The 25626-nt window shown below is 41.7% G+C and overlaps 1 protein-coding gene across 2 annotated transcripts in view; it reads left to right on the top strand.

Moving 5' to 3' along the window:
- Window positions 1–25626, top strand: part of PDSS2 (decaprenyl diphosphate synthase subunit 2) — a 193191-nt gene that overhangs the window by 59315 nt on the left and 108250 nt on the right. For both annotated transcript variants that reach the window (XM_090037571.1, XM_090037561.1), the window contains exon 2: window positions 23814–23948. In XM_090037571.1, the coding sequence (XP_089893697.1) occupies window positions 23814–23948 (135 nt within the window). The remainder of the gene's footprint in view (window positions 1–23813; window positions 23949–25626) is intronic.

Raw genomic sequence — 25626 nt, 5'->3', positions numbered from 1 at the left:
ATTGGAGTGGCAGCTAGGGAGGGCAGAGGGCTAAATTTGTACTGATCTAGGAAGCATGGCTTGATTTGTTAAACTTCCTTCCTGTGACTCTCCATTCTGGGGTTATCTCCAGTTTGTTCTGCTCCTGGCAACTTCAGCATGAGCTCTCAGATTTTTCGGGGGGCGGTGGGGTAAGGGGGTGGTTGAGGTACAGAGTAGAGGAGAAACATGTTTGGTTTGACTCAAAGTTCTTTTTATTAGCTTTTTATACTCTGTAAGGTATCCCCCTCCCCCTTTCCCACTTTGTAAATTTGGTCTTTCAGGATTGCCTAGCTCCTAAATGATGCAGGATCTCTCCTTGTGATCTACCACAGTGTTTCTCAACCTTCTAAGTAGCAAGTACCCCCTACCTGCTGAAAATTTTAACAAGTACCCCAACACTCAATTTTCCCAGGGATTTTATATTTACAGACTAATGTGTTGGAAGAAGGGCTGTGTTTATAAGGCCGTGATGTGACAGATGTCTGATCTGGTGTGCAGGGTTGCCATCTTTTACATCAGGGGTGCACAACTCAAGTATGCACTTGGGCTAGAGGTGATGTTGGCTAAAAATAGGAGAGCTGAACCTAGTGCCGCACAAAGCGTGGCACACCAAATTATTCCTGGGGAGTTTATTCCAATTTTTTGCCATAGTTTTGAGAGGAGGAAGGAGCAAGAGAGAGAGAGAGTGTTGGGGTACCTATGTACCCCCTGCCTGTCTTGCATACCCCCAGGGGTACACATACCACAGGTTGAGAAACTATGGTCTACCACACCACAATAGCAGAGAGACCTCCAAAAAGAGTATATGTGTGGAGGGGGAAGAGCGAGGGTGAGTAAAAGGTATCGGTTCCTCATCAGCTTCCTTATCATCTTTCTTAGGGTGAATTTTTTGTTCTCTGTTACTGCTTCAAGAATTCTGTTCCTAGTGAGATCCTCATTCTTGTATCTGGTTGTATTTGGTTTGTTTTTGTTTTGTTTTTTTCTTATTCTGATTCCCATTGCAAAGGTCAGGAGTATAACAGCTCCCTCTTCTTTCCTAGGTAGTAAGCAGGCAGCTTTTCATGATTCTGCCCTCTGCAGCATTTGATAGTGAAGCAGGGGAGCAAGGAAAATGAAATTTCTGCTGCATGTTTCAATCTTACGCCTTCTAGTTGGGTTTTTTCCTGGACTCCAACAATCCCTCTAGGCCAGTGGTCTCCAACCTTTTTAAGGTGAAGATCACTTTTTGAAGTAAAAGGCAATCCAGGATCTACCATGCCCTGCCCTACCCCCCCACCAGCAGGTTGGTCTGAAAGGGGGGGTGCAGATCGAGGCCCCCGCAGTGAGGGAGAGAGTGGGGCAAGGGTAAGCGGGGCCCCAGCCAGGCCAGGGGAGGGTTGGAGTCCCAGCATGTAGGGGGACTCCTGCCACAGCACGTACCTTGGGAGAGGCCCAGGGGACATGTGCCCCCCCCCCAATCTGTGCGGGGCAGGGTGAGGTGGCTGCTGCTGTGTGCTGCACTTTGTGCCCCCAGGCTTGGCGTCATAAGCTTCAGCGGGGCTCAGGATGCAAAGCCCAGCGCACAGCAGCAGCCACCTCAGTCCACGCACATTGGAGGGGCACGTACCCCCTGGGCCTCCACTGAGGTGCATGCAGTGGCAGGAGCCCCCCGTGCACCTGGACAAGCTGCCCAGGTTCCAACTCTCTCCCAGCCCGGTGGTAGGGGGTGTGGAGAGGGATTGTCCCACTCACCTGGCCTGTCCCTGCTGCTTATATGTGGCACTTCTGGACTGTGTCCCAGCCGCTTCTGATCATGGAGCCTCTGACAGAGCTCGTAGTGCCATGAGCCCCTGACAGTCCATCTCCACCCCCTTCTTCCCCCCAACTAAGATGAACTGTCAAGGGCTGTCCAGTCAGACGACCGGCTGGTGACCACTGCTATAGGCTCAGCCTTATGAACTCTGGCACTAGCATTGCTTTTTGGCAACTCCAGGGACTGTTCAGTGGTCAGTATCTCTCATGTCTTTTGAAAAACGCACAGCTTTATTGTAGAAACTCCATCCCTTCTCTATTCCCATTTTAACTATTTTAAAAATGTTGCTGCCATTACTTTCTCATGGCTGAAATAAATAAGGCCTTTGGCATAAAACATAAAACTTTTGCCAAACTTTTCTCACCTATACTGTATGACAATGAAAGTGCTTCTGTAGGCCATAAAAGGAGAGGATGGAATGTTGATGGAGGTGTGATGCTCCGGGACATGAGATACTCAAGAGATTTTTTAGTGATGCCTTTTATTGGACTGATTGTATAGTTGAGAAAGAAATTAGATGAGTCTTTGGGCACAAAGTACCCTTCCTCATGTCTGTGGAGGAAAGCTTGACTAACTTTTTTTCCAGACTATACAGTTGGTCCAGTAAAAGAGATCAGGCCCCCTCCCCACAGAACCTTGCTGCTTGCATAAAAAAGAGCCACTCCAGAATTCATTAGTGTTTCTACCCCTTTACCAGATTCCTAAGTAACGTGAATCCAATCACTAAAATATTCTGCCTTTGCTAAAAGGGCTCTATAAACTTGAAGTCTAGGCAAATTAGAATGAGAATTAAAAGTAGTGTTCAGGTCCTTGCCTCTGAATTCCCCTGACAGATTTTGTAGTTTTAGTAGTGTTTTTTTTTTTCTTTCCCTGTTGTCATTTGAAACACCCACACAAAAAGAGGAAACTGCATTTGACATCACTTTTTGAACATTCAGGTCAAAATATTTTTTTCCTCTTTCAGATATAGAAATTCCCAGTCCTTTGAAAAGAAGCCTGAAATTTCAGACAAATACGGTGCTTAATTTTATGATATTTTTCTACCTTCTTTCCCAAATGAGCAGTAGAAACATATGGAGGACGAAGGATGTGATCTTCTTATTGAATTCTATAACACTTCTACTCAGTCTGTTTTCTAGTTTATTCTGGAATTCTATATCCAGCTCAGTTGAATATGCATTCTGTACTTGGTATAGCTGGTTCAATAAAAGCATGAGGAAAAACTAGGAACATTTTTAGCTTTTTTACACCAAAATCAGGTATTCTATTTACTGGGGTAAGGGGTGGTAAGACTGTGTACAAAACAAGTGAAGCTTTAGTAGTTGATGTTACAGCATTCTGTCATTTCCCTCTGACCCCTAGGTGCCTTTTTCTGCATTGTCTCTAGAGCTGGTCAGCAACGCTAAAATTCACTGCCCATTCTAATTCTGTTTTTTTAATGCTTAAAAGAAATGAGCCAGCTATTACATACGCTTATGTCAGTCGTAGGGTAGTATGATTTCTTTTTACAGGCTAACTTGTTCATAGAGGCAAGAGCTTTCATAGGTTACAGCCTACTTCATCAGATGCTATAATTGGACTTGCAGAGAATGGAGGTACTAAATAGGAAGTAATTCTACGGACTGCATTGTCTCCACAGAGATTGTGGATTCTTATCCCATTATTTGTACTAGCTTTTATAATCCCATATGTCCCTCAGATGAGTTAACTGCTTTATCCCCTTTGATCCCTTACTTTTGTCTCTGTCCTCTCCTTTACTCTCCCTTTCCCTACAAATGACCCTATAAATGTTTAATAATCCTGCTTACTGCCCATCCATTCATAGCATCTGAAGAACTATGAAAGCTTGTGTCTTTCTTAGTTTGTCTAAACCACCATTTTTCCCTGCTTTCTGCCTAATTTCTGATTAACATGGCTATTTACTTGTGTACATGTCCATGTTTATGTAGTTATATAAACAAATGAAATATACAACCCCTTCCTGTGTGCGCTCCTTTGCTGTAAGGATATGTAATCTTACTGGTGTCATCCTTTCCTGTTAGACTACTCTTATGCATAAGTTTTCAAAGCATCTGATCAAATGAGCCTGGGTTCACAAAAACTTTTGTATCTCTGATCTAGTTGGTCCATAAGGTGCATTTCAACCCTACCTTCTTTAACCATGTTATTTCCCAACCCAAAGAAGAGGAATTTGACCCCTTTCTTATCATGCCTGATAATGAAACATGGCTTCTGAAGGCAAGGACTGTCTTCTTCTCTACATTGTGATAACTAGCATAGCTCAGGATGCTGTAAAATCATAAAGAAGCAATCCTCTGTGTTTTCTATCATTGCTCAGGTTTTAGTAATGTTTATTTTTTTTTCTGATTACTTTTTACTCTTGTGTGTATTTAAATTGTATGTTGGATTCATCTGGAAAATGGAGACCCAGACATCTTTTCCAACTGCCATTGGAATCAATTTTAAATTGTATTTATTTTTGCCTGATATAAAATGGATGAATTTAAAACCAGCAGTTCATAAACAGCCTATATAAATGTGTCCCAGGACACTTGTTCTTTTATTGTTTAATAAAGCCCTACTTGATGAGCAGGAAGATGAGAGTTCCTGTTAATTTTCTTGCATAGCACATTTTTGGCTTCTCTATGCATATTTGAAAAACATTTAAGAGATACTTTTCCTTTTGCTTTCTATCCTCTTGAACTTTGCCTGGCATATTTATGTCTTCAGTATAGTGCATCTTTCAAAGTGCATTAGGTGAAGTGCCTGTGGAACTGTGATTGGTTGTGGGGTTTTTTGGTTTTGAATTTCAAGATTATTTATTACTTGTTGTAGAATTGGCTAAGATTTAATGGCAGCTTTTGACATGTGCAGATGGGCACAGTTATTTTGAGAGGAAAAGGAAGGATAGTTTTTAGATATTTTCTGCATCTGAGATGCTGCAAATAAAACAACAATATAAGGTATATATGCATCTTGCTTTTCTACTAACCAATTTACATACATATCACCAATTCTTTACCTTTTTAAATTTTGTTCCATATTTTTACATGTTCTCCATTCAGTGGTAAACATTCAGTGTGACGAAGTCATCAGAAAAGCTAACTGCACTATATCATGCATCAGCAGATGCATGACAAACAGAACCAGGGAGGTGATATTTCCCCTCTATCGGGTGCTGGTCAGACCATAGTTGGAATACCGCGTGCAGTTTTGGGCGCCGCACTTCAAGAGGGATGTGGATAACCTGGAGAGGGTCCAGAGAAGGGCCACTCATATGGTTAAGGGCTTGCACGCCAAGCCCTACGAGGAGAAACTAAAGCACCTGGACCTCTTCAGCCTCCACAAGAGAAGGTTGAGAGGCAACCTTGTGGCTGCCTATACATTCATCATTGGGGCGCAGAAGGGAATTGGTGAGGCTCTAGTCACCAAGGCGCTCCTGGGGGGTCACAAGAAATAATGGCCATAAGCTGGCAGAGAGCAGATTTAGAGTGGACATTAGGAGGAACTTCTTCACAGTTAGTGGCCAAGGTCTGGAATGAGCAATATCATAGAAATCCCATAGAGCAAAACAGTCTGGCTGAGGTAGTCTTTTGATCACACATCTGAGTTACTGTCAGCTATATATCTAACCAGATCTCGAGTAGCTTACTCACAAGCATCATCCAGAGGCTGTTGGAGATTCTCTCTGGAGGGAGGCCATTCCTAGCTCATGAGTTATGGAGGAGAGAGCCAGTTTCAGATGGTAAAACTGCTCTCTAAGTCCGAGTCCCCCGCATGGCTTCTGTCCCTTCCTCCTGGGCAGTCTTAACTTGTATAGCCCCTGTGACCTCGTTCACCTGGTCCAATGGAGGCCAGCACCTGTTGGCTGTTGGTCAACCAATTTGAAATACATCACTAGTTGCCGGGCAGACTCTAGCCCACCAGGTAGAAGCCCCTCACCCACATAGGCAGAGAGAGCAGGTTTCCCCCCTCCCTCAGGAATGTATCCATCTCAGCTTACCTAAAGAGAGAGGGTAAAGGTGTGTCTCCTCTGCTGGGCACATCCTAATCAAATTGTCACAGAGCAGAGATTTTGGGGAAAAACAAAGGTGGCTTCCTGCCACAGGAGGCACTTGCACACCATATCCTGTGCTAGTCATCTGTGAGAGAGGTGACTATTGAGGTAGGAGAAGTGGTCACCACCTCCAAGGTCTTTTCTTTGATGGTAACTTGGGAAAGGATGTCAAATTTGTGGTCTGGGGCAAACTGAGCACTTGATTATTGAGAGAGAGGCTCAAAGTTCGGTAGGATTTTCCAAAAAGGTCCACCATGGTCTACAGCAGTGGCTTTCGAACTTTTTGAGCTGAGCCTCACTTTGAGTTACAATTTTATTTGTGCCCCCATTCCCCTTACCCCAGAGGAGCAGCGCAGCTAGGCATAGAAAGCCCTTCATCTTAGCAGCTGCTGTAGTTTAACTCAGGGGAACAGGCTTCATCTGCTGCAGCTCCAGTGCCTCCTGCCTTGACTATACTGTGGCTCTAGGCTGCATGCTCGCTGTGCCAGACTTCCAGAGGCACAGTAACCCACTGGCAGAGCCTGCCCATGGCTCCCTGCCCCTGCATCCCCCTGTGAGGCTGCAGCAGTGCCAGCTCCTTGCAGACTGTTTGCCTGTACCCTCTTGCACTGTTCCCCCCACCAACATTGCTTCATACTCCCGGGGGGGGGGCATGCCCCACAGCTTGAAAACTGCTGGTCTAGAAGTTTTCCTCAGTGTGTGCAAGAATGGTGCAGTCTTCTGAGTGTTGACAGTCAAGGGTGGTTGTTTTGAGTACTTTGGTTTTGAAAATGTGTCATGTTGAAGAGCCCTTTATCCATTTAGTATTCAATGTCAAATCCAGAAGGAAGGCGATCCTAAATGACTATCAAAAAGTGGAGAACAGAGTTCCGGCGATGACGCATCCTTGCTTGACCTTAGTTCAGATGACAAATGGATCTGTCTCCAGTCTGCCATACAGAATACAGTCATCTGGTTGTGGATAAGCCTCAGGACTCTGATGTACTTTTCTGGACATCCAAATCTGGCTAGTACTTTCCTCAAGGTTTTGCAGTTGATGGAATCAAAAGCCTCAGTGAGGTCAGTGAAGGCCATATACAGGTCCTTGTGTTGTTCCTAATACTTGGAGCTGGTGGGCAACAAAAATCATGTCAGTTGTCCCATGGGATGGTTTGAAGCCACTCGGATTCTGGCAGGATTTCCTCAGCAAGAAGTAGAAGATGGTTTAGGAAGATGTGGGCAAGGCTGTTCCCTGCTGTGGAAAGGAAGACAATATCTCGGTAGTTCCCATACATAGACTTATTTCTTTCTTGAAGGTAGTCGCAATGTTGGCATTCCTTAGTTCCCCAGGGATCTCTTCATTATAAATATTATGAATAAATTCATGGAGTCTCAGTACCAGTTCCTCATTATTAGCCTTGTAGATTTAATCAAGTATGCCATCTGGTCCAGTGGCCTTCTTGTTCTTGGTTTCCTTGATGGCATGCCAGACTTCTTTTAGGTAGGGGGGTTGGTAAGGGATCCCTTTTTAGGGTATTGGGGGATGAATTTGAGGTGGTATCTGTCTGTCTGCCACAGTGGACTCGTGATTCAGGAGTGCCTCAAAGTGATCCTTTCCATCTAGCTTGGATAGATTCATTGTCTTTGAGGAGTGTCAAGCCACCTTGTGATCATAGGAAAGTAGGGATGTGGAAAGCTGGGCCATAGATGGCCTTTGTTACCCAGAAAAAGCTATGCACATCATGTTTGTCAGCATAGAGCTGGATATCTCTGGCTTTATCTTGCCACCATTGAGTTTTTGATTTCCTGGATCCTCTTGAACTTTGACTTTGAGGAGTTGATATGTCTCTTCCTGCTGAGATGAGGTGTCAACTTGCTAAGCAGAATGAGCCCTTCTTTTCCAGTTGAGGAGGGGTTGGATCTCAGCGTCACCTTCATTGAACCAATCTTGGTGTCAATGGGTGGGATAACTAGTGGATTCAGCACAGGCCATACTGATTTGTGGCTTTAAACTCCTTTCAAGGTTCCTCAATTTTGCGTTCATTTGTGGACAAAGGCAGAGAGCTTTCTGTGGAGGCAGTATTGGAGATCCTTACAGACCTTTAGATCTTCAAAGTGGTGTTGAGAGTCCTTCACATTGCTTTTGGCTGGCTTTGGTGTTTCAGAGAAAGCCAGATGTTCAGAATGGGTCGGACAAGATGGTGAATTGTCCAGGAGTCATTGGCATCTTGCATAGCTCACGTAATATGTCTGCCCATTTGATCATGGGCTGTAACAATAACACAGTAGAGGAGATGCCAGTGCTTAGAGCGAGCATGTCTTCAGAGAGTCTTGTATTTGTCACTCTATCTGAAGATGGTGTTCATGATGGCAAGACTCTACTCCTTCCTTCTCAGAGGTGGCACTGCAGAGCTCCAGGTCATGTCCAACTCTGGCACTGAAGTCATTGAAGAGAATTATCTTGTCCTAGTCAAAATCTGGTAATGGTTGGAGTAAAGCTGTTCTTTGACATCATCAGCATCAAATGTTGAGGTGTATGCACTGATGACAGTGGTGTACTGAACATCTTCAAGCTTAAAATGGAGGGTCATAAGATGTTTGTTAATGTCCACAAAGAGCTCCGTAAATTAACTAACAATCTGGTTCTTCATAGTGAAGACAATGCTATGAATACCATTTTTTTGATGTTTGTTTTTTTTCCCCACGTCCCTTCCACCCCTTCCGGAAGGTGTAGCATCTACCCTCTTCCAAGTTTAGTTGCTCCTCATTGGTTAACTTGTCACACTCAAAGCTGCAGTGCTGATGTTGTATCTCAGTAGTTCCCTAGAGACTATGGCAAGTTTTTTTGGTTCTCCATTGCCTTGGTTATGCATCCAGGTGTGAACACTCCATATATGGAAAATCATCATTGTCTTGCAATGTTTTTGACTGTAGAGAGTGATCCCACTGGAGGCAGTTATCCAGCTAGGAGCAGATAAGACAGCCTAGGTTTAAAGCACCTTTTCTAGCCCATTCCCCATGTGGGGTGAGCAGAGGGGATCCTGAATAGGACTGTTCAGTCATGGTAGTAGCTGCCAAATTGCACCCCTCTCTCAACCCAGGTTACTGCCACCTGCATGCAGATTGTGACTGGAGACTGTCATTCATTAGTCCTGTCTCTGTCACCACTTATACATTGCTGAGGGCTTTTGGAAATTGGTACACACGAGTGTGTTATTTCCTGTGGTAGAAGCCTGTGTGCGACTTTAACAGGAGGGAGCTGGTGTGCGGAAACAGCAACCATACTATCTTGACAAGGTGGCGATCTGAGCCCAGTAGCAAGGGGGAACCCTAGACATCAGGAGACCTCCATCATGTTGTAGCCTTCTTATGTCTTCACAGCCATTGAGACTCTGACATGTTTCACCTGATTTGCCATTGAAGACTTAGGGTTTGGACCATGGTTTGTCTGGAACCTCCCCATAAGCCTGCTTGCCATATGTGACCCTGCCAGGAGTGAGACTCCAGGCAACATAGCCTGAGGATTATTGGGACATACAAGCCCCTCCACCACTACAAGGTTTCAGTCAGTGGGGGCCATATGAAAAACATTATGAGGTTTGGGCTAGGTTAAAACAAAGGAGGAAATGAACAGAAGGTTTAGGCTAGTTAGAGCATTAGGCTTATAGCAGTAGGTTTATACATGCTCTTTAGTAATGATGACCCAAGCAATGCTACTTCCTCTGGACCTTGAGGAAATTCTACGTGTCTCTAGAATGATAATGGGCAGCAGGACTTAAATCTGCAGTTTTACAGGAAGTTGTTTCATTTTTATATTGCAGTCAATATGTCCCATGGAAACTCTCTAGCTTACTCAAAACTTAGTTTCCTCCTTATTTCCTGCTTCATATTTCATGTATTGGATATCCTAAATTAAGTGGGCATAAGCAGTTGTCACTGCTTTGATATCCAGCTATGATAGTATAAGCTACTAACTGTTTGGTACAAAAGTTATCCAGATAGCTAGAAGATCAACTTCTAAACTGTACAAAATTCACGTTTTATTACTTACGTTTCTAAACTTTTATCTAGGAACCAAGAACACCTGTTTGGCTTGAGTCACAATTATATATTCAACTGAAAGATTAAAATGCAAAAACTCCTCTTTCAGTCTTATAATTTAGTTGCAATAATAGGCCTTGCCTTCTCATGATGCAGTGAAACCTGCTCAATTACACTTCACTACATTTCTCTGAATTCATTCCAGATAAAATTTAACAAAAAGTAATTCTAAAGGTCCAGAAGTAATTATTCAATACCAGAAGGTGTAAATACAGTTTCTTTCTCCCCCTACTTTTTTTTTTTTTTAGTTAAATACCTTATTTTACTATCCATCATACTCATATTTGTGGTTATGTGCCCTGCATGGCAAGTGCTGAGAAAACATTTATAAATAACCTTGCCAAAGAAGTCTTGTTGACTATACAGACTACAGTGACTTTACTGTTCAGAATCCTCATGCGTTTATGAAAAGAACAAATACTGATTAATCATATTTGTCAGTCTGAATTAGTAGATTTTGTTGCTCCAATACCCAGATTACTTAATAACAACTCAACTATGTTAGATATAGTAATGCAGCAGTTCTATTGATATGCTGGCAAAGACACAAACATGACCACTCTTTACCATCTGTTTATAATGCTATATAAAGAAGACCATGCTGGTTGCCATGGAAACTAACATTTCCAAAACCACGAGTGTTTGCTTAAATTCTCCAACCTTTTAAAGTCTTGACTTTTTTTTTCTGAGAAGAGAATAGAAAATATATCTAAAGTTTTCCAATATTTTTTTGTCTCTGTAAAAATGCTTTCAGCATTTTTGTGCTGTATTTTGTTTCAGGATTTCATAAACTTGAGTCATGACATTCATGCCTTTTACTAAACTAAGTTTGACATTTAAAAACAGTTTAGGAAAGAAGGTAGATGTTGCCTTGTTTAGTATTTACCTTTGTGAATGGAGGCTTTCCTCTGCCAATATCACAATCAAGCTAATCAGCCTAAAGTACAAAGGAAGCGTTATGAAATCTAGGTAGATGTTAGAAACTGGAAATACCACTTATTTGAGTAAAAATCATATGCTGCTTAATTATTATGGACAGCCATGCAACTATTCAACTGGCAGCCTGCAGGCTGCATGTAGCCCTTGAGGGGTTAACACGCAGCCTTCAGGCTCTTGCCTGGCCACCACTCCATGCATTGCTCTTGTGGTGTCTCTGGGCTCCCCCTTCTCCCCTATCTTCCGGTTCCTGTCCCTGGGGGATGCAGCCATGCAGCAGAAAGGGGCTAGCCTGCCTACACTGCACATGAGGTGCTGGAGGATGCTGGGCTGTGTGAGCTCCGTGAAAGAGAGAACCAGGCAACCCATGCTTAGTGCTATATGGAGGCTGGGCTGCTTGTGCGATGTGTGTGGCTGGGAGTGGGGTGGGGATACCAGGGCAGCATGGGAGCAGGCTGTGCCTATTGCTTTAGGCAATAGGTCATGAGCTTATTGTTCTGTGTTGTGAAATGTGTTCTTACCATTATGGTTCCTTAGAATCATTGTAGTGTATTTCCTTGAATCTGAGGCTACTTTGAATTTAAGACAGCCTCCCAGTAATTAGATTCTATACATGGAAAATGTATAAATTTGTTATCGTTTTCTGTGTACAGAATCTAATTGAAGGATTGTCTTAAATTTGTGTGCTTTCCCCCTACCCCCCTCCAGTGTTACAGTGGGGAAAGTAGCAGCAGGGATGGGTGCCCCCCTTGCCCTCCTCTATTCCCTCGCTACTTCCTCCCCCTGAAGCCTGCCTCTTTCCTCCCAGTCCCTGGCATCTTGCCCTACACTGGCACAGCCTCCAGTATGTCAGACAGCACTGGCTCCATTTCCTCCTGAGCACAGAGCACATGGAAGCACATCCCCTGCCTGGCTACACAGCATTTCTGGGGTCAGAGCTGCACCGCTGCTGATTGGCTTGGTAGGGGACAGAGTTTCCATGTGCTCCATGCCCAGCAGGGAATTGAGCCTGAGCTGGAGTGGTGCCTGATGGTAAGGGCCCGGTGGTGTGGGAGCAGAGGCTATGGGGTGGGTGGGTCAGAGGGTCTGTGGAGGGGAGTGGTAGGCAGCTGCTGTGGTTCTGACTTTAGCCCTGAGCCTGGCCTGCTCATCCCCTCCTCCACCTTGTACCCAAATACAAGATGAGGGTTTTTTCCCCCGGCTGAATGGGCGGATTGTTTTGGATTGGAGTAAAAACGATATGTCTCCCTACATGTGATTTAGTATGAGGTGGGTTGTTTCCCCCCTCCCTTTCCCTGTAGGTGGACTAAAATGCTTCTGGTGAATATAACCAACTTTGTTGAGCAGTGACACGCACAGAATTTTTAGAAAGGTTTCTGCAGTATAATTACTGGTCACATTGTGAGCCATTAAGGAAAGAGGGATTTCCGTTTTATAATATCTTTAGTACACTTGGTCTCAGCCACTGGATGCTAAGTGAAACTGTCTACTGAGATCAAGGCTTGAAAGCTTTAGGACCCCCCCCCCCCCCCCAAAGAACTATTGATGTTTTGGGGGGACATATTTGTTGTTCTAGCCCCTAAGGCTGAATTTCAGGGAAGCTTCCATATAGAGAAATATTATGGAGTAAGGCAGGCTAAAAGATCTTTTTAGATCATTTTATAATGGCACTGCCCATCGTAACACTTGTTGTTTAATGTTTCCTCCATTTGTAAAGCATTCTGTGAGCATTTTTGTCACGAGATGATAACTGGGTTTTGACCTGTCTCATTGTTGCATTTCTGCAGTTGGGTTTATTTAATACAAAATGCATTTTATGACAGGTTTTACAATTACAATATTGCTCAAGTGAGACTGGACCTTGAGAGGTCTCTGAATTCATTAGCCTTGTAAAGCTAATCATATTTCTGTCGTTTAAGAAGCTCTCAAAATATTCATATTCCCCTTGCTTACTGAATATTCCTGCATCTCGAAGTCTGCTTTCAAAGGATAGTCTTATGGCTGGGTAGGCCTATTGGTATTGGTTGACAGAGTGCTAGACCTCCCACTAGATTTAAATAAAGTAAATATTGTTTGAGGAATCAGATATACAAAAACAAGGCTTTCAAGTATTTGTGGTTGCAAAAATAGGGGTGTCGGGGCTGAAAGTTAGTGTTGCTCGGAGTAATTGCACTCAAACACTAGCTACGCTTTTTGCCGTAAGGTAACTGCCTGCATACTTTCCACATCACATTCTAGGGCCAGATCAAACCCTGACTAGGAAAAGCAGCAGAGGCTGACAGTTGATTTACCAAGAAAAAAAAAGTGGGAGGGGGTTACATTTTGGTGTCCTTCATGTCAGAAGCTGTCTTAGGCCTTCTATCCATCCTGTGTCTCAGCTGGAGCTAAAATGGATGCTTTTTGAGAGCAAGATACATTTCTGGGCTAACCAGAATGTGTTTAGTTACTGTGTTAAAAAAAAAACAAACCTGTCATTGAAAGTTTCTAAGTTTTGTCCTAGGTATAATGTGCTTTCCAATCAGCTCTGCAGAGGAAGGACTCTACAGTACCTGCCTACATCTGAAGTTCTGTTGGTTTTTTTGGTTTTTTTTCTGAATACCTAATATCTTTGAGTCTGTTTCTTATTGTGGCTGTCCTTGGTTTTATAGTTGTTTTTTTCCTGTATCCTGTTTGTTAGGTCCCACATAGGTTATACAGCCTAAAATCATCCCTGCAGTAGAACTTGAGGTAATTTTTATCCCGGAAAAAAAACTGATCACACTCCTAATCTAAGCAAGCATACCCTTCTTTGCTTGCAAAGTCAGGAAGCTCAGTTAACCTATTCATCATGTATTTCAATTGTTTTAGATGTAACCTGTTTTCTGCTGCCTGCTCTTACTCCCCCAATTCTATCCAAGTCCAGGTCAAGGAAAATCTTCTAAAAATACATGCAAGCCGGCTTCTTTATTGAAAGGTGTTCTTTTCAGACTTTTAGCTGAAGGTCTTCTGTACTGGGGCTTATTCTATGCATCTTTTCTTTTATAATGATATACATGACCTAAACCTAATTTGTTTCACTTTTGAAGATAGTAGCTTCATTTTTCCAGTTCAACTAGCCTATGGTTCCCATCAAAGCAGGGCAAGGAAAAAAAAATAAATTTATTCCAGAATCATTGGAGAAAACAGTAGAATTGGACCTTTTATACACTATAAAGTTCCGGCAGCATAGTTTGTGCTTTCTAGTAGTTTGAAAAAATTGCATCCTACAGCTGATGAACTGTATCAGCAAAAACCCTATCAGGGATGCAATTCCACCAAGAGGAGAAAGTTTCTTCTGGCAAAGGCTCTGTTCAGAGAAGCTGGTGTAACTCTAGCATCAGAAAAACTATTTTGCTGCCAGAGCTACATCTACACCAGGGGTCGGACTACAGTGCTGCACCATGTGCTAAAGTTGGTATTTATTTATCTGTTTATCACATTTCTATCCCTTCCCTATCTGAAGGGCTCAGAGTGGCAACCCAATGGTATAGGCCTTGAGCTTTATCAGTAGAGCATCCTTCAAAACTTTAACAACTACCATAAGGTAAGTTTTACTCTTCCATTTTGCATTTGCTCTCAGTTTGGGACAATTCTGATCCTAGTCCGCAGACTAGATTATCATAATGGGTTCATAGACTGTATGAGCAAGAGCTCTTTACAACAGTCTTCAGATCCTTAACTGTCATTGTTAACTATCATGGTTGCTTGCACATCCTTTTCTATCGCTAAGTTGAAATGCCAGAAGAAAAGCGCCCTTCAGAGAACTGGCAGGGGGTGCCTGGAAAGAGATGGATGTCCTGACTTGCTTAACAAGTACTGGCTTGTGTGGTAATAACAGATTCTCTACCTAGGCTCTTTCCTGAAGTTTTCTAATAGTGTAGTTCATAGTTTGTCCTTGATATGGATGCTGTCCAAGGGCAACTTTCAGCTAGCCCTGATTTGCTGGGGTGAAACTTCCCAGAGACTTTTTTCCTAGAAAAGGCCCTTGAAATATTTGTCTCACTTAAGCGGGACTGCTTAATTAACCCCTTTGAGGGAAGCATAAGGGAGTTAGTTATGGTGAAAAGACATGAACCTTCGAACTTTTACCTGAGCTGCCAATCCACTGGGGCTGAAAGGACTTACCAAATGACAGCCAGAGGGAATGCCTCCTTCTCTTTGCAGTAATAAAGTCTTGGAAATTCAGGAGCCTTTTGATCTAAGAGAATGGAATACATTTTTCTCTTCCTGAGCAGATACCAGAACTGTACCTGTCAACACTTAATGTTGGGGTTTGCTTGGTTCTTGTCATATTACAGGAGATGACTCTACAAGGTTCCTGTGTTTTGCAAGCCTCAGCAACCTGTGCTTGCACTGTCTCACCAGACAGAAGGCATGAGAGCATGCACACTTGATTTTGTAATTCACTGATGAGGGCATCCTCATGAGGGAGCGTGGGGTGTTTTGGTTCCTGCTCTCAATATGTATTTTATCCAGTGACTTCAATACAGAATGTCCCTAGAACAGGGACCAGAACACACAACTCCCTCGTCATGGAAGGGTGACCTCATCATTAGGCTGCAGGTGTCCGCCAGGAAAAACTGCCCCATGCACACTTCTACTGTATTAGGGTAATGATCAGCCTAAAGCAGGTAAGAATGGGCTTGGCTGTAACCCTTTCTGGTCTGGCCTTTCCCACACTTCTCTTGGAAACAGACGTGTGCTGGACATTTCTTCCCCATGCACCGCATGTTTCTAGGAGGAGCACAGGAGGGGCTAGACAGGGAATGGTTACGCAGCACGAAGCAGCTCCTGCCTGCTTTAGGCTGATCCCAACCTTAATGCAGCAAAAGCGTGCATGTGCAGATGCCACAGTCCTTCCCAGGCTGGCTGCACAGCAGGTGTGCAAGACAGTTTTATCTGGGGGCAGCAAAACAGGTTGAAAAGTGCTTAGGTAAGTTGAGGCAGTTGCAACAGTGGTCCTTAACTGGGGATACCAACACATTCAGAATAGTGGTGGAGGGGTGTTTTGAGCCTGGACAGGTTGAGAACCACTACCCTCGTAACTGGTTTAGGTATCACTATGCTTGTTCTGCTGGCTGTTGTGAATCCTGTTCGTAGCACCTTAACTCTCCCGTGCTAGATTCCTAGCTTGCATTTGTGAATTCAGCTGCCTGTGCCAGTTGTCTAACAGCTAGGTGTGGCAATGCCAAGTGGTGTCATAACTAAATCCCTTTGTGGATCTGGGCCTTTGACAAGAGCTTTTCATGCATTTGAAAAAGTTTAGTTGTTACTTATTAAATTTGTGGCAGGTATAAATAAATTACTTTTTTTTGTAAGCCTACCAAGGTACATGCATATGCTGAAGTTCTGCATATTTAAATATGCATGAATTATTTGAATGTACTTGCATGTGAGTGCATTTAAATCCACGTTTAATGCAGTAGTTTGACATTTTGTGGGGAAAAAAAAAAGTCATTACATTAGCTTTGTTTTATTTTCTTTTTACTTCTAGCAAGTCATTATTAAACCAAATGGGAAACTGGCCTTGAGGCTTTTAAGAACTCTTGCATTTCTGATGATGCAACAAATAACCTTGCTTCACAGCATAATGGTTGTCTCTAGCACTAAATCTAGAAATTTCAGTTTTAAATGATGTAATCCCCTCTCCCTCCTCCCAAAAAACCCAACCCCCCATTTATTGCCATGATTTTTACTTTGAAAAATAGGGATAGCGATAACTGCTTTGAATTGGGTTAAGCAGAAGGAATACTTCTTTCCTTGAATGTCATAAATGTATTATTTGCCTTATGTCTCATCACACATGTCCAGTGTGATCAAGTTGTAGTTGTTGGCAAAAAACAACTGCTTTTTTCTGGATAATTAGCATATCAACTTAAAATATAGTAACATTTTTTCATTGCAATCCTAGATTTACTTACCAGCTTCATCAGTTTTATTAATGTTTGCTTGTGCTACGTATTTTTTCCAGCTGTTCTTTACTGGAACTAAATAAATCATTGGGATTTTTTCCCCCCTTTTTTCTCCATTTCAGTTGGCAAAAAAGGGTGGAAGAATTCCCCCTGTAGGCCCCCTCCCCAAGTTTTTCTTGATGAAATTAAAACCAACAACATTATAAAATTGATATGGATCAAACTATTTTTTATTTGATGTAAAAGGTGTGTGTGTGTGTGTGTGTGTCAAAGTACTGATGCTTAAAAGCGGTTCGGTTCTCTGGAGGCCACCAAAATCACAGACACACACTCATTAGATGGCACAAAAGGTGTATTTGCAAATAGGGTCAGAGCAGAGTCAAAAACTCAGATTACTCTGAACCCACCAAGGAATGTTGCAGGCTGTATTTATCTTTTTCCTCCTGGGCACGTGTGCAGAAACAGGAACTCTTACAGCTCACTTCCGTTTCATACAAGCATACATGTGGTTACATCACTACATACATCGCATGTATGTTATAATTAACTACTTAAGTATGCAGGGCGGAGAAGTAAATATGCATTAGCTAATTAAGCATGCTCAGAGACTACTATAGGTCACCAAGAGTTTAAACCCTCCCCCCCCCCTTTCAAGGACACAGTCAGTTGAATTCCAGCTTCTGTAATCTGCATGAGAAAGGCTAGGGAGAAGCTGGGGGAGAGTCTGCGATTTAGTATAAGAAAAGCTGTGGCAAGGCTGGGCAAGGAAAAAAGTCCTTGGCAGTGTTTCTTTCTTATCAGGTGCAAGATGCAAGCTGTGCATTTCTAACAATATTCCATTTCTAACAGTACCAAAGATGAGGGGCAAAGATAATGAACCACTGAAGTCACAACACTGGAAGGAGCAGTAAATAGGAGATGCTAATAGCTTGGCTTCCCTCCTTTTATATCCATTTGTATTCAGGACAGTGATGGAGATCCCAGTTCAAATCCGTCCTCTCCTTGACAGCATTTGAACCCATTCACAGCACTTTTGAACCAAGCAGGTACAGGGTATTCTGGGCTGGGTTGCTCCATCTCCCGTGTTGAAGCTAATCCATTTTGTAAAATATTTGAATATTCATTGAGCCAGAAGAGAGCACGAGAATCTTCTCTGAATCGGAAAGAGTAGGTTTGAACTGAGTGCTCCAGTCTTTCAGTGTACTAATCTCTGGGCTATGCGATTACTTGGCTCAGTTAATAGCTACATTTTCCACGTAAAATAGAATAGTGACTGCAGGAGAGAGAGAAAAAGTAACTCGCCCAATAAAACTCCGTAACATGATGGTTAACCAGTTGCCTGAGAAGTGGTCAGACTCCCTCAGACAGGATTTGAATCTGGTTATGCTGGGTGAGTGCTTGACTTGCTGGATAGTTGGGCAAAAGAAGACAGCCACCAGCATCACTTACCTAGTCCTTTGCTGGATTTTGTTACAACAAAATGTTTCAGAAATCGCAAAACAATTTATTTCTGCCTTTTTGGGGAAGGGGAAACCCACTTGACTAATTTTAGTTTTATCTGAAACTGCCCAGTGAATTCTTTACTTTTGTTAGCTAAATCTTGTCCAGCTCTGTTCTATATAATCTTTTTCCTTCAAAACCTTTACTCCTAATTTCTCAGTTGCCTGCATTCTTTCCTTTTCTCCTCATGTAAAGGCTTCACATTACCTATACGGCGGGGGGGAGGGTGCTTTTTTGGGGTTTTTTTTGTCTATTGTGTGCACTCATCTGAATATAGTCCAAGATGATTATGTTTGCCTTTGTTTCTTCCGGCCTCTCTTTTAACCTCATGGAATGTTGCAGAAAGCAGAAGACTGATAATAAAATAAGTTGTTTTTTGTAATATCTCAACCTGTTGTAATGAAAATAATTTTGTTTTGCACCATTTGAGTGATTTTCATTAACTAATAGAACTGATATTTGTGATTTGTGTTTTTTGACAAAACATGTCAGTAACTAGTTGAGTTAAACCACTGAAATTATAGATTAATCACTAAACTGCAAAGGCTACTGAAATGGGCACTGCAAGTGGAGACATGCACAAATCCTGAAGTAGAATGCTCATGTTTGCTTGATTTATTCTCTGCAACAGACGGACTCTGGTAGTAGGAGGTGTAATTTGCAGCACATTAGCTATTAGCCAGTGTCACTGCTCGAGTGGGTGGTGTGAGTCTCTTGTGTCTGTAGCGTAATAACGCGCATGTTTCAGAGCTAGACTCTTCTCCCCTGTGCATCAAGATTGATTTTCTTTTTGTGAACAGCATTCTGTATTTAAACCTGTGAATCTGTCAGTTTTCAAATGGGTTATTTTGTCACATGGTTAACATCTAGAGTAGATTTTTTTTTTCTTTTTCCCTTGTGTTTTTTAAATGTTTTGTAAAATTGGAATGTGGCACACTGTTACAGAGTCACTTCTATCTATCTAATCCCCCCCCCATAAGAATTAAGAGTGTAATTTCAAGATACCCAGTCTGTAACTTACAGCAAGTAAAATCACACTAATGTCTATTCTTGGGTGCCCTCCGCTCATACTTGTGTTGTTCTGCACAGGTTTTCCAAAAATTCCAGGCTGTACTACTTCTGCATATGCCCAATTTCTCTTGGGTTGCTTTTCAGCTCACTTTTTCCCTAGAGGCACCTGTCTTCTGCCACATACCCATCACGACTAATTGCACCATCTGGAAGACTTCTGTGTGTAGCTGTTATTGAGGCAGAATATCTCCTGGGAACTTGATTCGGGTAGAATGTAAATGTGACCCCTGAAGCCATGTCAAATAGCTGCAGTAGTTTCTGGTGTCCAAAGAATGGTCACCCTAGGCTTTATTTGTTTCAAGTCTAATGCAGTTTGCTTTAGTGTGAATATGGTACATGTCAGTATCAGTCTCAGCCATTTCTTTAAATGGAATTGGATTATGAATACAATTTTGTTGATAATTCTATATAAAAGCTCCATGCATATAATTTTAGCCAGGATCCCTTTATGTTTTGTATAACTGCATGATGGTAGAATAGGTGGTACCCATCACACACAATCCTGCACTTCTATACAGCTCTGCACTTCTGCTATGCTTTATCACTGTTTTTTCCCCTTAACAATTTATACTAATGACATTTGGAACCTTTCAACAGTTCTCACAGTTGAATATTTGATGATGATGCTTTGTTTCAGTCATAAGTTATTTTGCAACTTGATTTTTCTTGAACTGAATTGGGTAGAAGTAGAGTTATAAAACTACTGATTCAGTTCTCAAAATATCTGTTCCTCAGCCAGTGTCTTATTTATTATCAAAAGAGCCAACACCTTTTGACTCAAGTACATATGCTCCCATAGGACAACTGGTTCCCTTGCTCTATAATGGTATGGTATAATGTAGTCTGTTTTTAGTCCTGGCAAATTTTGAGGTATGGGACACTAAAATCTTAAAAAGTTAACTTTGGATTATTTTTGTTAATGTTTTAAAAACTATTAGTACTCACTTTTTTCCATGAGGTTCTGTATGTATTAACGAAGGCAATTTGGCTTCAGAAGCGAAGAGGAAAAAAATAGTACTAACAACTTGTCCTGGAGTCATTCTTCTCTGCAGTATGACAAATAAAATATGTGGATGGTGTTGAGGAAAATACGTAGCTTGTATTTGCACTTTGTTAGATGACCTGCTTAACTCTCTTGTACTTAACAGCTTATGAGTAATGTGGTCAACCTAAGTTCAGGCTAGAAAACTTGTTCCCACCACAGGATATATTATTCATAATATATATATTTCCAATATTTTCTGAAAGAGTTTGGTATGTACTTGTAGCTCTGACTTTGGAATTCTAGAAGATGTTAACTGATTAGTTATCAGTACTTTCTTGGCATGAGGAAAACAATGTATCACCCTGTATCTAAATGTTGTAGCACTGAGAGCTGATATTAATTTGAATAATAACGTTAAAGATGTGTAAACTGTACATTCACTGGCTGCTGCGGGGGGGTTGGAGGGAGGCCAGGCCAGGCTAGCCCCAATCCAGATGTGGAGCACCAGGAGTCAGTTGTTGAATCAGGTGTGATGTGAATTGTGAAGAGGTGGCAATGCAGTGGAACACAAGGTGTAAGCTATATTGCAGAGGGAGTGATTGGGACCTACTGAGAACAGAAATCAAACTACTGTTGTCTTTCACACTGAGAAGCAAAGATTTTTTGGGGAGGGTGTTACTGGACCAAGTGTGTATTTGGGAGAGATGTTAAACAAAGTGCCTTTCCTCAGGTGTACAAAAGGAGCAGAGAGAGCCTGAGCTAAATACCAGATAAAGTGATGACTTTTTGTCTAATTCCATTATTTAAATGAAAGCAGTCATGTAAAGTGGCAAAAGACTGTAAAAATCACAACGGTCTTACCCTAACAATTCATTCATATTTTTTTTCTTACTGTAAAGTGCCCCGGTGTTTTTATTCTGCAAGGGAAAGGGATTGAAGAGGCAGTTCCTTTTTCTTCTCACTTGTATTGCCACAAACTGAAACACTCCTTTTGGGGGCTGAGAGGGTATGAGGATTAACAGTAAGAAAGATTAAGTAGATGCTGCCTGCAGTTCCATCATATGTTGTAGGTACTAACTCTCCCTCCTTTGAAGCTCAGTGTTAAGGGAATGTACCTATCTAGAAGAACAGGCTGAGAATTGAAATGTGTTAGATAGGGCATCAGAACATCACTTCTTGAAGCTCTCCTCTGCCAAGCTTAGGTTGAATCAATGAATCATAGCAACGTGCTAGACTGTTACTTGGAATTCCCTATACACCTTTAGAGAATATTGCTCTCTTAATGAGCATGCCTGATGCTTATTTTGGGAAGACTGTTCTGCAGTCCTTGATGTTAAATAAGCCTCAGCTCACCTTCTGAGGGTCATTGTGTTTGCTCAACTTCCCAAAATATGACTTGCTTGAAAAAGAATTGACTACTTTAAGAACTTGGGTTCCTTGCAAGCAATATCTATCTTTGCCTTTTGACACAGCTGTTCTTTGGACTCTGGACTTCGGAGGAAAGAACTGGGGTTTTGTGGTGATGTCTCTCTGGCCCTCTGGTGTCTGGACTATGAAATGTTTGCTATTGTGAAAGGGTGCTTGTACCATCCCAAAGGACCTCCAGTTTGTCCTAAGATCCTTGGCATGCTGGGGGAAGCACATGTAATATGTACGAGTGCATAGAAGCAGCACTTAAAGCCAAACTTAGTCATCTTTCCTTCTTGCTGCTGCTAACTTTTTTAGTTCTCAAAACTATGCTTCCCTAGAGCACTGTTTTGTTTTTTTGTTTTTTTATGGCAGTTACGTTGCTCCTTCCTGAGATCAAGAAAGGTTAAAATTCTACACAGCAATAAAATGGGGGAGAAATTATATGTTAAGCTATGGCATAGTTTTTATATGGTTCATTTTTCAAAAGGTCGTGATAATATTAAGGATCATGTATCTAATTCTATCTGCTAGAAATAAGGTTACAAACTTCTGAATAATTTGTTGTATATAAAAGCCTTCTGTCTAAACCTTTAGCCTTAATTAGGGTATTGAGGAGTGAAAAAAAATCATTTGATAGAGACTAAGAGGCTGCGTTTCCAGAAATGTGGGGATTCAAGAGGAGCACAGGGCTTCTCTTTTAAACAAGTTTAACTTTTGAGTTGCTGCATTCATTTTGATTGGTAATTAAGAACTGTTCATGGGAGAAACAAGTAACAGAATTTAAAAATACAGCATTTGAAATGATTTTTTGTTTGTTCATTCAGACTGAGTCTGTCTCCCATCTACTTACTATATATATATACTGGAATCCACTATGAAGGCCCCACCACCTCCAGCAACATGGTGGGAAGCCTCTTAAATTTGAGTACTGTCCTGGGGCAGGCAGCAGCTCTGCTTTGGCTTTGGCCTTTGGTTCTGTGCATCATGGGGTGAATGCAGAAGATATTACTTACTGTCCCTGCCCTCCCCAACACTTGCCTTCTGCTTTGGCTCCAGTCCTGACCCAGGTAGGCCCAGCTGCTGCCACTTCTGTCTGTCATGAAGCTAGAGTAGAGCAGCAGTAGGTTGGTGGTGGTGCAGAGGGTAGAGAGGGGACAGGCATTGGTGGAATAGGCAGGTGGCAGGGCAGGGAATAGGGAGTGGGTGGGGCAGACACAAGCATGGTAGGGTTGGGGACACGCAGCAGGTGTACAGGCACTTGTGGGTGCAACAAGCAGAGACCTAAGGTATGGGGGCTTGGCCCCTTGCCTCCTGCAGCTGCTTTCCTTGCTACAGCAGTGGGGAAACAAATTTAAGACAACATTTCCACTATTAGATTGTATACATGGAAAATTCTAACAGATTTATAAATTTCCATGTATGGAGTCTAATTATTGGCGGTCATCTTGAATTCAAAGTTTTCTTAGATTCAGGTAAATGGTAACTTTTTTTTGTCTATTCTTTTTCAGCGTTTTCGAAGTGTTTTCGTATACTGTGTGTACCTTCTGTATTTACTGTACATTCTGATATGCTTCATCTGATTGAAACACTTGATTTTTAGTATATTCTAGACTTGAGTTGCACCCACCTTAAATTTCTATGGTTTCCTCTGTTTTTGGTGCTCACTAAAAATGTCATGTTGCTACTGTTTATATTGTATAGCCCTGAATTATGTTGAAATATTCCATTGCTGACATCTTTTCAGACATGTTGGGTGTAGACTGCTCCTAGGAAATAAAAATGGGTATTCCAGATTGAAATCTTATTCTTATCTGTAGTAGTAAGAGTTCACCATAAATTATGGGGGAAAGGTGACAAAAGATCTTGATTGATAACTGCAGTTTCCTTCACCCATTGATATGGATCCTAGAGATTTAAGATGAAATAAAGTCAAGCTGAGGGTTGAGTCTCTGTCTTGGTTTGTTTTTTTTGCTTTGTTTTAGTGAGCACTGAGAACCGATTGTGATTTTGTTTTTCCTTTCCTTTTGGCAGGGAGTTTGTGTATGATAACCAGAATAACCTACAGATGCGAGGATTGGTTGTACTGCTCGTTTCCAAAGCAGCTGGGCCCAGCAGCAAAGTGGAACTGTCTTCCGAGCCTGACGTGGTCAGCGGAATTTATTCAAGGTAAGAAGTAACTTCCTATAGTAGGATCCACTGAATTAATTGGACAACTTTACAGTGACTTTTATTGCATCTTAAATGTCCCTTAGTTGAACGGTTAGGGAAAGTCGATATTTATTTATACTGTATTCCCATTTTCCAATTCTTTGTGCTGCTTCTCAGCTTTGTTGTAAGTCCTCTTAAGTAGGGACTATAGACCTCCTTTGTGAAGCTCCTGCCAAAACGAGACCCAAATCCTGCTAGAATGTTTTGAGCATATTACTTACCATAATGAAAATATTAAAGGAAGATGATTATTTGCAAGTTTCTATTTTTGCCTTTTGACCAAAATAAAGGTTCTGTTGTGTTTTTCTGCTGAACAAAATAATGTTAAAATTATTCTTGATTTCAGTACTGCTGTGCTGTATGCAGGCAAGAAACTGCTCCCGTTGAAGTCAGTGTGAGATTTTCCATTGTGCTGTAATGGAGATGTAGGTTCTTGGTAATTTTTGGATTTGTGTGCTGGTTGTCTAAGAACACCTCTATGTGTGGGTGTTGTCCCCGCAGGTGGGTGTGGGTGTGCATGCGGGGCGTGGTTTGTATTGCTCCTCTGAAGAAGCCAGTCACACCCCAAAAGGGCAAGCTAGTGGTAAGGTCAGAAATGTGGTAGGCCATGGCTCTCCAAAGCTTCACAGCAAAGTTAATTGAATAGCCTGCCACAATGTTTTTTGAGCATATTGCAAACAGTGGAGAAGGAAGGAAAGCAAACACCTATGGAAAGGGGCAAGAATGACAGTACCCTAAGAAACAACGTATACAAAAATATAGGTTTTCTGTGGGAAGGCCGTGTTGTTTCTTTTAGCTGTATAGTCTCATTTTTGTTTGTTGTTTTGCCCTTGTCCTCAGAGGTTATGCAGCCTTTGCATTAATATGCAAAAGATGTTGCATTAAAACATATTCAAATTAATTAATTATACTGTGGTATATTTAACTTATGTAAATGATTAATACATATATATATTCAACAACATGAGGCAGAACACACTTTATTGATAGCTGAGTTTCGTCAGTATGAGGATTCATAGACTGGAGATGAATTTTAAGCTTTTAAAGCTGTGATCTGATGAGTGACTACTAAAAGCATTGGGAAACAAATAAAACGGTGGATTAATAATGGACCAGTCAAGGTAAAGTGGTATAGTGCTATGGATACTAATGAAGCTTTGCTAATTGAGCCACCTGAAGATCTAGCCCCATAGTCTAAGCCTGAGAACAAGATATAATCATTATAATATGTAGGTTAGAGTTAATAAGACACTCAGAAAATGAAGTACCTTGGAATTCTCCCATACAGGACATTTAGGATTCCTTACTTGCTGCAAAAGTGGTGACAACGGAAGTGTTAAATGTAAATGTTCTCTGACGCTTCCAATCTGTAGCAAGGTTTAAATATGGAAAAAGGATTCACTCTAGTAAGAAAGCTGAGAAGTAGTTTTATTTTGTATTACATTTATGTGGATTTTTCCATTAATTTTTCATGAGAGAAGGTGTGGATAACTCAGTAGTGGCTTTTTTGAGCTTTTGTGACATTTTACAGCAATGTAAGGACACCACTGGAACTTATACCATTTTTTCCCCTCAGTTAAATAAATAAAACTGAAAAACTTAAGATTTATAAAATTGAAGTCCAAAAGACATCTGC

The sequence above is a fragment of the Crocodylus siamensis genome, chromosome 1 (assembly GCF_052110815.1).
Source record: "Crocodylus siamensis isolate JL-2025a chromosome 1, ASM5211081v1, whole genome shotgun sequence".
Taxonomy (NCBI): domain Eukaryota; kingdom Metazoa; phylum Chordata; order Crocodylia; family Crocodylidae; genus Crocodylus; species Crocodylus siamensis.
Note: the sequence above shows the minus strand (reverse complement) of the source record. Positions and strands in the feature narration are given on the sequence as shown.